Raw genomic sequence first — 16,911 nt, 5'->3', positions numbered from 1 at the left:
GCTGCATGATACTGGCATAATAGATTGCCCGATCGGGCAACCAGCAGGTGAGGCTTCATTGCCCGAGCTAAATACTAGATGGCCCCGGGCCATCGGGCAGTCCTAGGGATGTAACGATATACCGAATATCGCGGTATCGCGGTAAATAAACTTCCCAATACCGTCGTGAGACTGACAAAATCTACCGCGATTTTTAAAAAATAATAATTTAAAAAAAAAAAAAAAAAAAATTTAAACACTTTTTTTTTAAAAAACCTTTATTTAACCAGGTGGTCCCATTGAGATCATCGATCTCTTTTTCAAGAGAGACCTGTCCAACATGGCAGCAAGTAGGTTACAACATGAAAATAAAACAACAGATAACACAAAAGGACATCGTATTTACAGGGTTAAATTTACACACCTAGAGACATTGACAAGTACCAACCATATATTTATATCTCGCCATGTCAATAAGCCTGGCGTTAGACTTTTTCGCTGTCCGTCATTTTGACAGACAGGATCGTAAAATCTCCGTCATAATCCCTTATTACCCGTCGGGTCTGAACAGTTCACGATAGAGCATGCTCGTGAACTGTCAACGGGGGGCGGTGTTATGCCGTGTGTGCATGCACCTCGCGGGACGCGCACAGCGTGAAGCAAAACCTCCCAGACATGTATTGATCTGTACGGCAAAGTACGGTTTGGGAACTATATCATTTCCTTTTGGAGGGCATGCATAACACGGCATAACACCAGAGCCTCGCTGCGGGGAAACGTTGGCGCTGTTCCGAGTTTGTTCTAATCTGTCAAAATGACAGACTGCTTTCAGATTTTTCCGTCATTGTTAAATAAAATATTCGGTTAACGCGACCACTGGTGTCCCAGCAACATCAGTACTAAGCGAGAGAGTTGTTTCCAGAGCAGGGGATATTGTAAATGCCCAAACACCCCAGCTTATAAATACCTGGAAATGTGGACATTCTCATATTCCTAAAAACCTGTCTGATGATGCTGAGTGAGTGACTAGTGAGTTTGAGTTGAGTTACTTGAAAAACTAAAGTGAAACTTGATTTATTTTATTGCAGGGTCTGATTATTAAATGTTCTTGTTTATTTGTGAGATGCAGTGGCATAAAGAAAATGCTTACTTTGTTTGGTAGTAGCCCTACCAGTAGGTACAAAAACACTGGTTTTCTTGTTCCAGTCTGTTACTGTCACTTTGTTTTTGACACTTTAAAATACTGCTATCCTACAAAAAGGCTGTAAAAATCAGATTTATTATGTAATAAAGAAACATTTTCCGAGTAAAAAAATGTTTTATTGAAAAAAAAAAAATTATCACTTTTTTTCTTCCCTTTATTATTCAATATCGCGATAAATACCGTACCGTGGACTTGTTATCGCGATATTATCGTACCGTGAGTTTTTGGTATCGTTACATCCCTAGTCCTTAATGTCGAGCCCTGAGTGGAGTAAAAGTACACCATTTACCTCTGAACTGTGGTGGAGTAGAAGTACAAAGTAGCAAAACATTGAAATACTTAAGTAAAGTACAAGTATCTCAAAATTGTGCCCAAGTATAGTACTTGTTGAGTTTATGAACTTAGTTACTTTACACCAGTGGCTATAAAGATAGAAAGACTAAGCCTTGCACAGAGGCATGAAAATACATTTTCAAAATGCTCAACAGTGCTGCCAAAATTATAAACTGACTGCTACACAATTAAAATAAATGCTTTTTATATATTTGTTTTAGATGTGACTCTTTGGCGTTTCTGTTATTATTAACACTGCTGCTTTAGTTGTTCTGCTAAAATCCTCTGTTATTCCTAATTTTAAAGCCGATATTCTGTGGGGTCGGGGGGCTCGGATCCTTGTCACCTTTTTCATACCTGATGAGTTTGCATCCCTGTTGTCAATTTGTTTGGTTATCTAGGCACAGCTGTGTGTGACTCCCTCTGGTACACTGGTATGTGTTTTCCTAATGTAGAGAGCATTGATTAATTAATAAACTACACACTGACTCTAGATCCTGACCAAATCCTTTTTTGTTAATCAAATGTTTTTCAAAAATGTATTGTATATTATATAACAGCTGCACATCACAGACCGGAGTCTCTGCTACTCTGGACCACGAAGGAGGCGATCATCATCCCCATCCCCAAAGACCCTGCATGGCATGGAAATCTCCTCCTCCTGGAACAATTCTACACCCAGCATATGCTCCCTGTGTTGGCCAGTAGAGAGGAGGACATTTAAATAAACATACTCTTAACACCCTCGGACTCTGCGTTGTGTTTCGTATGTGTGATGGGGTGTTATTCAGAGGGGAGGAAAACAGGACACAGCAGATTGGGATTGTGGTGGAGATGCTGAGCAGTTATTTAATTGTTGCGTGTAATTATTATTATACTGCGTGCTTCTTAGTTATTCCATCTTTTGCTGTAACATGGATCTGTATGTAACTCTATATTTACTTGTTATCTACCACACTTCCTTCTACATCATACACCATCATTATACATGGTGTATATAGGATATATATATATTTGTATACATATCTGTAAATTGTATAATTTAATTTTTTTGTATTTGGGATTTCTCTTTTGTCCACTCAAATACACTTGGCCCTTTCTCTTTTCCATGTGGAAAATGGCAGCTGCATATTCTGCTTTTCTCGTCTGGCTCCCTGCCTGCTCATGTACAATGAGACAATTATATAATTAATTACTAATAATCATTTAAACCTGTTATTACCAATATTTCACAAATTCTTCATGTAAACTTAAGAGCACAGCTGTATGTTGAGTATGTCAGCTTTGCTTGGTTCATCTTACTGGGGGGGGGGGGGGGGGGCAGCTACATGGATGCCGGTGCAGTCCACAATCATTTTGCAGTTGAAGGCAGAATGAATGTATTATTGACTCAGAATGAAGCGCAACTTCATGTCATACAATACATTGACTTTATTTGTAATTGTGTAAAAAAATATGAATATTGATTAGCAAGCAGGACCTGCAGGAACAGAGAATGGTGATGGATGGAGCTGGGAAGAGAGAAGAATAAAAAAAACAGATCAACTTTATTATCGGATATTAAAAATTCAATTTCAAAACAAGTTGCCGCTCCTACAGTTTTCTAGTATGTAAAGATGATTTCACATGACCAATGCAAAATATCACACTCAATACATGTGTGTCTCTGGGGGGTGCATTGTGCCTTTGATGTATATAAATAATATACCATAACCAAATACTATTACATACAGTGGAAATCAGGTTGCCAGAGCAGGTCAGTCCAGTGTGCATGTTCCTCAGGGTCTCAGCAGTTACAGGTGAGGTAAAGAATGTAAAAGAGAAAAAGGTCAGTAACAACACTTTAAAGTAACAACACTGAATAATTATCTCTTTTAATAATTTTCTCTCAGTAATCACTCAACTACTGTCTTTCCAACAAACAGATTGACTCACTCTCACTATCATAACAATGAAACACGTCCAGAAGAATGTCATGCAAAGCTGCCTGCCTGCCTTCCTTCGACTCTCCCTGAACTGCCTGATCTTTTAATGTTCAATGTTAACCATTTGTGCAGATAGCATTAAGTAGAAAATATGCTAATGTGGCGTTAGCCTACCTCCCGCCCCCTTAGCACCTAGTGGAGGGGGCGATAGCCTACTCTTCAAATGTTTCACAAAATACTTACCATCATGATTACTCTTACTGTTTTAACATTTTGGTTTACTTCATGTTAAGGCTAATACAAATGACAAGGCTGAGTAATGTAATGTAATGCTAACTAACATGCTCGCTACTAGCTAGGTAGCTAACTTGACTATGTTCCATGCAAAACATGTATATTACCTGATATTTTGGTCCAACGACTCCTGGTCCTTTCATAAGACGGGAAGCGATAGAACAAGCAAGTGGTATGATCACTTTTGTGATTACAACCTGGTACAAAGCACACAGGCATCTTGTAAAAGTGAATTTATTGGAGCAATCTCTTATATTTATTGGAGGGAATAAATCAGTCTTCTTCTTCTTCTTTGCTTTGCGAGTCGCAACCAGTGTTGGAGCATTATTGCCTATGACATCACTTACGCGACCCAGAATGCATTTGGGATTTGTAGTCTTTCTAGTTGCGTATTTTTCATAGTCTTATATTTCAACAGTTTTACGACAAACTGTGACTTTTTTTTACATGGAAATGATTGTTTAAGATTGACAAATATCATATGTGTCATTCGTGGCACAATTCAAACGGAATCAAAAGATAACTTTTCTCTCTCCATTGACTTCAATGTATCATTTTCCGCTTCCGGGGTCCCATGGAGGCTCCCGGAAGGGGGGGGACTTCGCCTAATAATAAAGGGCGGTGCCAGCCGTCAGCGAACCGATCCGGCCTTTCTGTGCGACTGTCACTCAAATGCGGGACATAGTCTCAATTTGTGGGACGCGGGACAATTAATAAAAATGCTGTGTGCAGTCCTGCACAAAGTGGCATACCTGGTCACCCTACACACACACACCACTGGCGGGACATATCAGACCCGGGCCGGGGGGCGGGGCCATATGACCGGGACCTTTAAACCCAATAAAGCTTGACAAAAATATCGGGAGTCCGGGGTGGTAATCTGACGCTCGTGCGTAAAAAGTCGCTCAGTCAGTAAGATTACAATTTAAAACAATGTTTGAAAGAAAAGTAACTAAAGAAAAGGTGTAATATTTAAGATTTCGTTTCTGCAAAGGGTATAGAAACGAAATATATATCAGAGATAATAATGATATAACATGACATAAGGTCCAACAAACCACAAGGACAACGAAAACATAGCCTAATAAAATGACTACATTTCTGACACACCATTCACCATGGACAGCCAGCCGCCACCATGAAAGCACAGCAGTGTAAAATTGGCACGGCGGCCCATACATTCACGTACAAGTAGGCTACTGTACAAATTAAATTTGAAGTGTACTCCCCACTACTTGAAGGGCACTCGGCGAGCCTTGCGCTCCGCGAACTCGTCCACAATCCGCTGTATGTCCAATTTCTTGGCTCGGTCACTTTCGATGGACAGCAAGGCCAGTCCACTCAGTCCCTCCTGTCCCATCGTGCTCCTCAAATAGTTTTTGATGAGTTTTAATTTGGAGAAAGAGCGCTCGGCGGTTGCCACGGTGACAGGAAGAGTCAGAAATAAGATGAAGGCTGTGCAAACCTCACTGAATGTAGATGTTACTGCTGGGTTGTAAACAATGAGCATTTTTACCAGATCCGCGACAGATTTTAGTTTTTGTATTTGGTCCCTGAAACAGGTTCTGAAAGAAAGCAGCTGGCCAGGGAAGCTGGCGGCGATGTCCCGACTGTAGTGCTCTGTAAGCTGCTGGGCAGCTTGGTGTAAATCCTCATCCTTTGCTTGTAGTAGTGTGTTGGGGTGAATTGCCTCAAACATGTTCACAGTTGCATTTAAGATGGTGAATCTTTGGGACAGTTGCTGGATGATTATATCGAGACATGCATTGAAAACGGTCACCCGAAAGTTGCTCTCTGCGTCAGTGAGGCGGCTGTCTTCAGAAAGTTCATCAAAGTGTCTCTTAACTTTCCTGGCCCTGGTTGTTTCAAACTGAGTTTGACTTCCCCATTTAGTAGCCAGGGCAAGAGTGGCGGACTTCGCCTCATCAAATTGTCCCCTATACTCCACCAAAACACTGATGGCATTTTGCAGTAGAGTAGATGCTTTGAGAATATCCGCGTCTTCTGCTTGCAGTAAATGTGAAGCACAATTTATGCTTTCCAAAATCTTGGTCTGCATGTTGACCAAAAATAGAAAGCTAAATTTGCTTATGGCATTCTTGAGTGCACTTGCTTCATTGCGCTCATCCTTTTTGTCACTGGTAAGGGATATTTTGACGAGGGCTTTTATAATGTCTCCATATCTGTGCCTTAACGCAACAAGCGCATCATGGCGAGATGACCAGCGAGTGGGACATAAGCGTTTTAATGTGATAGTTCTGCTCTCTGGCGTCATTAACTCACTGAGCAATGCCCATCGTTTGATACTGTGACCAAAAAAGTTGTAGAGCGTCTCTACAGTGTCATAGAACTGCTTCACTCCAGGGACATTTTTAACAGAGTCGTTGAGTGCTAGGTTGAGATTATGAGCAGCGCAATGAACATAGTGGACAAGGGGCTCATTCTCGGCTATTCTTGCTTGCACGCCTGAATACACACCACTCATATTAGCCGCCCCATCATAGCCCTGTCCGCGACATTTAGACAGATCTAATCAGTTTTTCTCAATAGAACCAAGGATTTTGTTTTCAAGCTCTGAAGCTGATGAACCTTCAGTCACTTCAAAACCCAAAAAGACTTCATTGATCTGTATATCTGTTGCAATATCCATGTCGTTCTTAACAACAGTTATGTAGCGGTAAACCTGACTCAACTGGTCTATCTTTGACACATCTTGCGTTGTGTCCATGATGACGGAATAAAATGGGGTTTCGTTTATTTCATCAATGATGTCAGCTTTCACACGTTGAGATAATATGTAAATAATCTCATCTTGAATCTGGTGACTGAGGTATTTCACTGACCCTTCTGGTCGGTTTATTAGCTCTTTCAAAACAGGGTCGTAGCGAGCCAATAATTCTATTATTGACAAAAAGTTGCCAGCTTTTCCCTGACCTAGAACCTCTCGATGGCCCCTGAATGCCAAGTTGCTTTAAGCTAGAGTGAGAGTTACATTAACAATGCGCTCCACGACCTGTCTCCAAAATTAGGCGGCATTACGCACATTCCTCTCCATGTCAGCGTCTATTGTGCCGTTGGTTTTCCACTGCTCAGATACTACGCATGCACCAAGGTGTATTTGAGTGGATTCATGCCTCTCAATTTTAGTAGAAATATGTTTCCAGTCTTTTATTCCGTTTACCCATGCATTGTTGTAGAACGGTGCCTTTCGGTTGGCAAAAAGCCAGCAAGGCTCACAGTAGCAGCAGTCCAATTTTGGGGAATAGCACATCCAGCTACGTGGAAATTTCATCCCAACTTTAGTGGTGGAGGTGTAATAGCTTTCTGAAAAGCAACGGTTATCCTTGTCTTTGGGAAATGGACCTTTGGGTTTGCATGGGCCCATTTTAAGGATATATCTTTTGATATTGGCGTCCTCAATGTTTTCAAAATAGTTTGCCCGATCAGTCGGAAAACGCTCCAGAGGATAATTGCAGGACACATCATGATCCGTGGTCTGAGTTTCACCCGTAGGAGTAGCGTGAGGAGGAGACCTGTTGCTGCTTTCATTCCCAGTGTCCGGTAGTTCTTCACCTTGCGGCGCAGCAGGTAAGGAGCCGGAGGGGGAGGGGTGCGGCTGGTCAAGCGTCAGGCCTGGCTCTCCTCTAGACGAGCATCTAGCAGCTGCTGAGTCGTCCCTATTATTATTATTATTATTATTATTATTATCATCATCACTACAGCCGAGAGACAGAAAAGGAAATAAGCTAGGCGGCCGAGCTACACGAAGTAACAACAACCATGATCAACATTTACCACAAACTCACATTTTCTTGCTGACAGACGTGTGTGTCCGTGATTGTAGCCTACCTGTAAATCTGGCTAACCCTCACTAACATTGTTGGCGGGCTGGGGCTCAGGGATGAAACACGGCTGGCAGTGGCAACAACTTCAGGTTCATCTCCCGCAGGAGGAGGAGTAGGGCGAAAAAAATATCCATCTAGCTTGGACAATTTGGCTTTTCCTTGGTCCTTTTTATCTTTTTCTTTGCGTTTTGTAGCTCCACTTTTGTGTTTATAACTGCTCATGCTTAGGTAGTGCTCTGTTGAATGACAAGTGATTGATGATGACGTTGACGTTCATTTACGTATGATGTTGATGGACGGCTGTTGATGACGATTTTACCCAAAATACATTTGGAGACAATAGAAGGGATTCACTTGCAATTTTTCATGTTTTAATGTTAAATGTGAGTGTGAAAATAGCAGCACAAGTTCAACTCATATTATAGGCTACAATGCTTTATACCTAATATGACCACGAACGTCAGTGCACTCAGTGGCGCGAGGCAGCAGGGCCCGCCGGCGAATATCTCGGGGGCGGAGCCTGCTGCCTCGGCGACGGGCCCCCATTGGGTCCCGACCGTTCCGGGCCCGGGGAGCCCTGCCCCTACAGCCCCCCCTGAAGCTCCGCCCCTGACACACACGCTTCAAATCAAGTTGCATAAATGCTTGAGCTATGTTTTTATTATAATTACTGTGAAATCTGCCTATTATGTTTATATTCTGCCCTTGCGTATGCATCGCACTGCATAGCTTCACAGATAGCGAACAAAGACTCACAAGACAGTTGTTGAGTTGACCATTTACTGAGGCTTGAAATTTTAAAACTGCAAGAATAAACAGAAAAATACAACACAAGTTACGCAATTGAAATAATACATGTGCAACATAATGCAAATAGAGTGCAGTATAATCAACAGCCTATGCTAAGAATGAGCTATGTCCGTTAGCTTAGCAGCTAGTTAGCTTATCTAAAACATTGAAACCACACAATCTATTAAACCACATTTTTTAAACATAACTTGGCACACAGGTAAGTTTGTATACTTACAGACAGATCTACTCCAAGGATTAGAACAAAATGATCTTTGGCATAGAACTGAGCTACGATGTGCTCTGCATGGCTTTGCTGTGTAAACTAAAACACAAGAAGGAGAGTCGCGTTATCTGGTGCCTTAAAGCTACAGTACCGAATTTTACACTATGGTGTCAGAACAGTTTACGTCATTATTAAAACAAATACACACTTGCAACTGATAACACTGGCAATGATTTTATATTTATTAGGCTGTTAAAAAAAATATCATGCTTCAAATAAATTGGGATACGGCGTACCCCCGCGTCCAACACCCACTACACCACTGGCTACAACTGTTTTATTGGAGGCCAAAGCTTTGGTCTTGAAGGCCAAGCAACTATTTGAAATTGTAATTATTTTTAACCACCCTTTGTGTAATAGCTGTAATAGCATACAGTCTCCAAACTACACCAGTGACCAGATTTACAATTATACAAAAGTAATTTCAGTAATTGTGGTGGTAATCATAAAAAATTATTAAATGCTAAGAACATTTTGCAGTGAGCTTAGGTCTTCTAACCTCCGCAGATGCATTTAACCTTTCTCATATTGACACAAAAGTAAAGTATTCGAACAAAAGAGATTAGAAAATACCAAAGGGCACAATGTTTATTTAAACTAGAAGGCACTGGGAAGGCAAATCCATGGTTGGCTCTTAATCTTTTTTGATACTGGGTTGTAGTAGAGTGTGGCTAAGCAAGGACTTCACAACATTTCCAAAAGTTCTTTAAATGGAACTTTTTTTGCAAAGAATTCTCTTTTTGCTTGAAGTATCTCCCTTTTGTTTTCCTCCTTGTTGATTGACCTTTAGCTCTCCCACCTCTTCTCTGTTTGTGCTCTCCTTGCCGATGTTAGAATGCAGTTTGATGCTCACCCCCTCTAGCCTGACAGAGAGGAGGGGTTGGCAGGTTTATGGGTCAGGAGGTGGTGAAGGCTGTCTTGATTGTGCTGCAGCAGCTCCAAAAATACACACAGAATGCTCAAGTAGCAGCATGTAACACTCCTTACAATGATGACAACAAGCAGTGTGAGGACAGGATGGGTTCTGTAGTGTGTACAGCTACTGATAATGTCACACTGGCAGGCTGCTATGTCTAAGTGTTTGTTTGTGTGCATCCAGGATGAAATACTTGCTTGGTTCCTCTTTTCCAAAGCCCCAGGTGGGTCTCCAGGTCCAGTGTGATCTGGACATGCAGTTCAGTGCAGCGTCTGATGCTCAAAAGCATTTGTCAGTAAACACAAAGCTTTAAACATCTGCATGTCTCCCTTTCTAAACCACACACACACATGCACATACACATTAATGTCACTTTTACCATGTCTCCGGGATAACCGCAAAGTAGGAATGTGGAGTAATTTTGAAGAGGTGGACGGCAGAGGCTTTATGACCTCCAGCAAGAGAAAGATGCTATTGTCAGGCCAGACACTGCTTATTACTCAACTGAGCATTGTTTACAACACAGCAGGCCCTCAAGTGCAGAAATAGACAACTCCTAACTGTAGTAAATAAAGTTGACGTGTTAGGACCTGCTAGGTAGTGTGTGTTTGGCTGCCTTTTCTTTGAGTGTTGCCCAGACCCACCAGAGCTTTGCAAATAGATTGAAACAGTTGAAATAAAGTACTAATCTTCACCTTATTGGACTAGGACTCCTTTGACAAAATCATACACAGATAAATACAATTGTTTTGGGGATGACAATGTTGCTCATAGAGTTCAATTTCTTTCAATTGTCTACAAGTTGCAGCCTTACTTTGGATTATGACTTAATACCTGAAGATATTCCAATCCTCCTTAGCTGTACTTCAGCACTTATTAGGTAACGTAAGCATGCTAACCTTCTTAATTGATATGTCGAACATTGTAAACATTATATGAGCTTAACATCTACATGTTTGCAATGTCGTTATGATCTTGTTAGCATGGAAATGTTAACATTAAGCTGATAAAGCCTCACAACATGGCTTAGACTTTTTTGTCTTTTTTTTGTTTCTATCCTAAAAGTGAACTTTTCTCCATGTTGCTATAATAACTGTTCTAAAACCCATTACAACACCCTGCTCTTTAACTGTCAGTAGGGAGAGCGTCTGCAAGTCAGTGCGTGTGCTGTAAGAGTCATAAGGTGCAGGTTAAAATTATCACATTGAGAAGTATGTAATGTGCATATTATATTTTACAATCCTGTTGCTATGGCATTCTGGTGTTATTTATTAATCCCTGAAGAGCACATGACGTCTGACCTTAAGCTGATTCGCTCCTTGCATTGTTGTGATCTCTTTGCAGAGCTTTGTTTACTCAACAATGCAATAACTTTTTATTTTCCTCTCCTTTTCCAGTCGCAGTGACTGAAGTGGAGTGTGTGCGTGAAGGCTGCAAGTCCGAGGCGCTGAGGCGGCTGTCCGGGTCGGTGCCAGAGAGCCAGTGCTTCACGGTGGTCTTCAGAGGGGCCCGGAAGAGCCTGGACTTGCTGAGCCCCTGTGAGGATGCAGCAAGACGCTGGGTACGAGGGCTCCGCACTTTGAAGGAGCATGTGGCCAACATGAGTCAGAAGCAAAAACTGGACCAATATCCTTCCCAAATTTCCAATATGCTAAAATGAATATAGTGCAGTTGAGTCAGCATTGCTATGGCGACTGATTCTGCAGTCACGTGTGCCATCACACGTCCACAGCATAGCTAAGGTGAGCAGTAATGACTAGATAAAAAAGGCATGTCTAAATATAGTTTGATACTTACTGTTAGTCAAAATCCTTCACAGCCAAAGGATAATATGACTGTAAGTATCAGGTACTTAACAACATTAACATTGTTTCTGCTTCTCGATATATATTACGTTTTGTGAACATATAAATCCTCAGGACAATTATCTTGTTTATGCTACCTTGTTATATCATTTACTCTACTGTATTTCATGTTGTTGACTTTCAGCAGTCTGGGTTATCTTAAATGTTGTAATGTGTGGGGTCTGCGTTATAGTTTACACAACTCCATTAGCAGGTGACAACAAACTATAATTAGTTTCTGGTTGCTACCTTTTCTTTTATGCACATATCGTACATTAGAACAAATTGATTTAACAGACGCAAATGTCCAAAGGGATTTGGAAATAAATGCTAAAGCTAGATTTCATCAAAAAATGTAAGAGCAGGTGCAACAAACCACTCTTCAACAAGAGCCTCTCCACAGGTGTTTATAATACATTTGATATATGAGTGATTCTGAGCCAACAACACACGTTTTTTGGCTCTCAATATACACTATGTTGCCATTTGGTAGGTTTCCCTAGGTACAATTAAAAATGTTTGATACAACAGTTCTGCAATAAAATCTAAATTCATTAAGGTTATAACTGTGCAAATTTAACTTTAGGATTATATTTTTTCTTGAATTTAGTTTGTGGAGATGGGGAATGTAATGGCAGTAGACTGACAGGTGTTTCTCTTATCTTGCCCACACTTTCAATAACAATGTAACAAGGCAACAAAACAGAAATGGTATAATGCAACAGAGATTTAAGTGTATCCTTCACATGTGAATCCAAGGACAGCCTTAATTGATAAACTATAGTCTTTAGATTTGAGTCTGGTTTTATTCCATAACCCACTATACACTTGGATCCGAGGCTACCTGAGGCGAGCGGATGAGAACCAGGACGGCAAGATGAGCTACGATGAAGTCAAACGTCTGCTCCAGATGATCAACATTGACCTGAGTGAGCAGTATGCCCACTCTTTATTCAAGGTCAGGCTCATCATGTGTGCGTTTTGTGAGGTTTTTTTGTAGCACTTTAAAGGTTATTTATGTGAGCTGAATACTGAAAAAGCAATAAGACAGGATGAAGAGCCAGTTTACTGTGACACCCTGGAGTCTAGTGTCTGTGCTCAATTACAGCGTCTACCCTCCACATCTTTATCCCCTCCATCCTGTCTTCCCCACAACAAATCAAGAGCCAGTTATTTCTTTATTGTTTGGCATTACTGCCTGTTGTGTCCCTGCGCTCCCTATTACAGCTGAATTGTTGGTTTGTATACTACTTTCTAATGCAATTTCCTCTAATGACCCTCCTCAGAGAGCAGTATATTTAATGCACGTATACACAGCTGGGTTGAATTTTTATAGAGATGCTTTCCTTACAGGGAATTTGAAGTACTTCCAGAATAAAAGCATGCTGTGTTTGATATGTGAGTTTGTTTTGTTTAACTCTTCCCTCGTCCCTGTATCCCAGAGGAGTGACCGATCAGGGGATGGCCGTCTGGATCACGTAGAGATCGAGGAGTTCTGCAGGGAGCTGCTGCGGCGGCCCGAGCTCGACGCCGTGTTCAGACACTATTCCAGTAATGGTTGTGTGCTCGCCACTGCTGAGCTGCGCGACTTCCTGGGAGACCAAGGAGAAGACGCCTCGTTGAATCATGCTCAGAGCCTCATACTCACCTATGAGCTTAATGACTGGGGTAGGTCCTTCAAACAGTCATTTAAAGCTTTAAGGAAATAACCCACAACATTTTCATATAAGCTCTGTGAATGACACCCACAAAAGCTATACTATGTACTTAACAGAATATCAAAGGAAAAGGTGTTACATTATTTAAATCTGAAATCCAACCAATATACATGAAAAAAGGGAACTTTTCACTGGGAAAAAAAATGTTTACGATTCTCATAAATTAAATGTTTTATTTGAAAGTGAACTAATATGATATTTGTTATATATACAGTATATAATAAAATGTCCTTTAAGTAAAAAAAAAACAACTACATGATATGTATGAAATGATTTGATTAATAATTATGAATGATTATGATGATTATAAGTAGTTTTCAAAAAAAGGAGTTGATCGGAAAACTGGGCTAAGAGAAGAGCAGAACAGAAACTTGATGACTGCTAAAAATGTATAATATCCCATAAAATAACAAATTAAGTCAATATGTTCTTTCCCCACACTGTTAATCTCAATCCATGTAAGATGGAGGATGTGATTGAGGGCTAACCTTCTCTTGACCTGGCTTGTCTGCCATGTACCCAAATGTTAAGGCTTATTCATTTTAAGGTAATGTCAATTTGGTAGTAGACACTAAAGACTTTGCTATTTGTTACAGCTCAGAAGAACCGCCTCATGACCCAGAATGGTTTCACCATGTACATGCTCTCCCGAGAGAATGACGTGGTTAACCCAGACCATGCCAGAGTGTACCAGGACATGAGCCGCCCACTGGCCCACTACTTCATCTCCTCGTCCCACAACACATACCTCACCAAGGACCAGGTCACCAGCGCCAGCAGCACTGAGCCCTACATCAGGTATTCAGACCAAGACATCTACAAACAGCAAACATTTTAGCATGATCAAAACATAATATATATTCTTACCATGTATGATCCTCAGACATGTTAAGTGCCCCAGCACCTCTTCTACATAAGAAGTCTCATTTTGGTCTTCTGTTTCCCTTTGTGATAATTTTGTGTCTCTTTGTGATCACTATGTTTCTCTTTGTTTTTGTGTCTGTGCTCAATTTATGTCTCTTTAGACATTTTCTTTCTCTCTGTCATCATTCTTTGTCACTAAGTGGTAATTTCATGTGTCTTTTTGGTAATTTTGTACCTGTTTTTGCATCATTTTTGTGGTATTTTATGGTCATTTTTGTCTATTTAGATTTAGATTTAGATAGAGCTTTATTGTCTCCCTTAGGAGAAATTTGTCTTGGGAATCAAGATAATAAACATAAAACATTTAGGACAATCAGTCATAGATACAGAACAGAGATCACATATCACATGGCAAAGAAACAAACAAGAAACATACAGGTACAGAACCTTCCCTATTGCACATATCCCTATTGCACATACATAAATCAAATATTGCACTTTTCCCTATTGTATTTATACATAAATCAAACATTGCACCTTCCCTATTGCACCTATGCATAGTGTCCCTCAAATTGCACATATCCCTATTGTATCCATACCTATTTACACATATTGCACTTTCCCTATTTAACCTTCTCAATTGCACAAACTACACTGGAAACATTCCACTTCCCAACAACTCCTAACACAGCATAATCACAATTGTTTCTGACTGTTCAGCAGCTTGATTGACAATGGAATAAAGGAAAGTTATACCTGTTCAATTTACAGTTTGGTAATCTATACCTTTTGCCCTCGAGGGCAGCAACTCAAACTCTCTATACAGGATGTGTTTGGGGTCGCATGTGATTTTACAGCCTTGCTCTCTCACCATCTCCTCAGATATCTCCTGAAGAGAGGATGGTGGAAGCATGCCAATTATTTTTCCAGCCCTTTTTATCAACCTCTGGAGTTGTGATTTAGATTTAACTGACAAGTTACCAAACCATGTTGTGATGCCATAACGAATAATAGACTCAATTGCTGCCCTTTAGAACATTAACATGATACATTTATCCACTCCATGAGCCCTGAGCCTACGCAGAAAATGCAGATGCTGGCTCATCTTTGAGCATACCTGATCCACCTGATGGGCCCAGCCTAACTGAGCATCAAAATAAATCCCCAAATATTTAAAACTTGTAACCTGCTCAACTCCCTCCCTGTTGATAAGGACTGGGCTGTGATCACCTATTGACTTGGGGTCAAAGATCATTTCCTTTGTTTTTTTAACATTTAACACCAGGTTGTGCGCCTCACACCACTTCACGACCTCTTCAATCTCAAGTTTATAAATAGAAATTTCTGAGTCTCTAGTCAGTAGACTAAGTATGGCTGTGTCATCAGAAAACTTTATAATGTGGTTGTGTGTGTGCTGACTCCTACACTCATGTAGAGTGTGAAGAGAAGAGGAGAGCTAACGCAGCCTTGTGGTGCCCCTGTGCTTATGACCTGTGTGTCAGAGAGGGTCGAGTTTACTTTCACCTGCTGCTGTCTTTCAGTTAGGAAGGAGTGATACCATCTGATTAAGTAAGGATTCACATCCATCTGTTTGAGCTTTTTTAACATAATTTGGGGAAGAATAGTATTAAAAGCTGAGCTAAAGTCCATGAACATTAATCTACCATAAACTGAAGGGTTTTCCAGGTGTTTTAAAATACCTCTACCATCGCTATACGCAAACTGATAGGGGTCCAAGAGGTGTTGCACCTCAGTTCGCAAGTTCCCTACAATAATCCGTTCTAGTGACTTCATAACTATTGAGGTCAAAGCCACTGGTCTGAAGTCGTTGTTGTCATGTGGGCATGTTTTTTTTGCAACTGGTATGATGACAGCTTTCTTCCATATTTGAGGGATGCTTCCCATGTCAGCAGAGGGCTGGAATAATGGACTCCTTGCAGGGGTGAGCTCATCTGCAAACATTTTCAGCAGGAGTGCCGAAATACCGTCTGGCCCACTGGCCTTCTTAGTATGCAGTTGTTTGAAAACCCTGGCCACAGCACTATCATCAATTATTATTATTCTATTGTGTATTGGGTCACAGCTTAAAGAGTTTGACAAGTTATTATGAATGTTATAAGCAGAATTAATATCAAAACGTTTGTAGATGTTGTTAAGTTCATTTGCTTTGTTAAGCTCATCCAGAACATGCATTTCCCTCTTCATTCACTCATTTATGAGTGTTTAGTTTGGCTTTGTGCTCATATATTCATGCCCCGACACGAAAATGTTAACAGTGACTTCAAACAGAATTTCCCCACAACCTCTTGGGGCCATGGCCAAAATCGTTGGATCATTCTGTGGTGTTGGTTAAGAAATGTGTGTTCTCTGACAGGGCTCTGAATCAGGGATGTCGCTGTGTTGAGCTGGACTGCTGGGATGGAGATAAAGGTGAACCTGTCATCTACCACGGCCACACTCTCACCTCCAAAGTCACTTTCAGTGAAGTCATTGAAACCATCGCCCAGTACGCCTTCAAGGTGAGAGCAACTTGATTTAATGGTGTAAATCCTTAGCTTTGTTGGTATGCCTGCTGCTCCACGTTACTGCTAATGGAACAAGTGGTCAGTCAGGCTTGTGGTCACATACTTGGCCCTGAGGCAGTATTTTGGTTCTTACATAGCATTACAGAGTCGGGTCCTGGATTGCTATCATGTGCTCTAATTGCATTTTAATGGCTTGGCATACGTTTTTCTCCCTGTGCTTCTCCCTGCAGGCCTCCCCATACCCTCTAATCCTGTCTTTGGAGAATCACTGTTCTGTGGAGCAGCAGGCGGTCATGGCCAAACACCTCCGCAAAATTCTGGGCAGCAAACTGCTCACCAAGCCCCTCAGTTCCGACCCGCCAAAAGATCTGCCTTCTCCTGAAGTACAA

The 16,911-nt window shown here is 41.0% G+C and overlaps 1 protein-coding gene and 1 long non-coding RNA gene across 2 annotated transcripts in view; one reads left to right on the top strand and one right to left on the bottom strand.

The window, feature by feature from the left end:
• Positions 1 to 16,911, top strand: part of plcd3a (phospholipase C, delta 3a) — a 30,590-nt gene that overhangs the window by 10,199 nt on the left and 3,480 nt on the right. The window contains exons 3-8 of the mRNA XM_079644589.1: positions 10,969 to 11,197; positions 12,244 to 12,373; positions 12,858 to 13,083; positions 13,730 to 13,931; positions 16,372 to 16,516; positions 16,753 to 16,905. Coding sequence (XP_079500715.1) covers positions 10,969 to 11,197; positions 12,244 to 12,373; positions 12,858 to 13,083; positions 13,730 to 13,931; positions 16,372 to 16,516; positions 16,753 to 16,905 — 1,085 coding nt within the window. The remainder of the gene's footprint in view (positions 1 to 10,968; positions 11,198 to 12,243; positions 12,374 to 12,857; positions 13,084 to 13,729; positions 13,932 to 16,371; positions 16,517 to 16,752; positions 16,906 to 16,911) is intronic.
• LOC307015768 lies at positions 2,933 to 10,949 on the bottom strand. Its single transcript, XR_013801631.1, has 2 exons — positions 3,248 to 10,949; positions 2,933 to 3,027 (listed from the first exon to the last, which is right to left on the bottom strand). It is a non-coding gene; the product is annotated as an uncharacterized lncRNA (long non-coding RNA).

The sequence above is a fragment of the Notothenia rossii genome, assembly GCF_949606895.1.
Source record: "Notothenia rossii genome assembly, chromosome: 8".
NCBI lineage: Eukaryota > Metazoa > Chordata > Actinopteri > Perciformes > Nototheniidae > Notothenia > Notothenia rossii.
The sequence above is the reverse complement of the archived record's forward strand: the minus strand, read 5'-3'. Positions and strand labels throughout refer to the sequence as shown.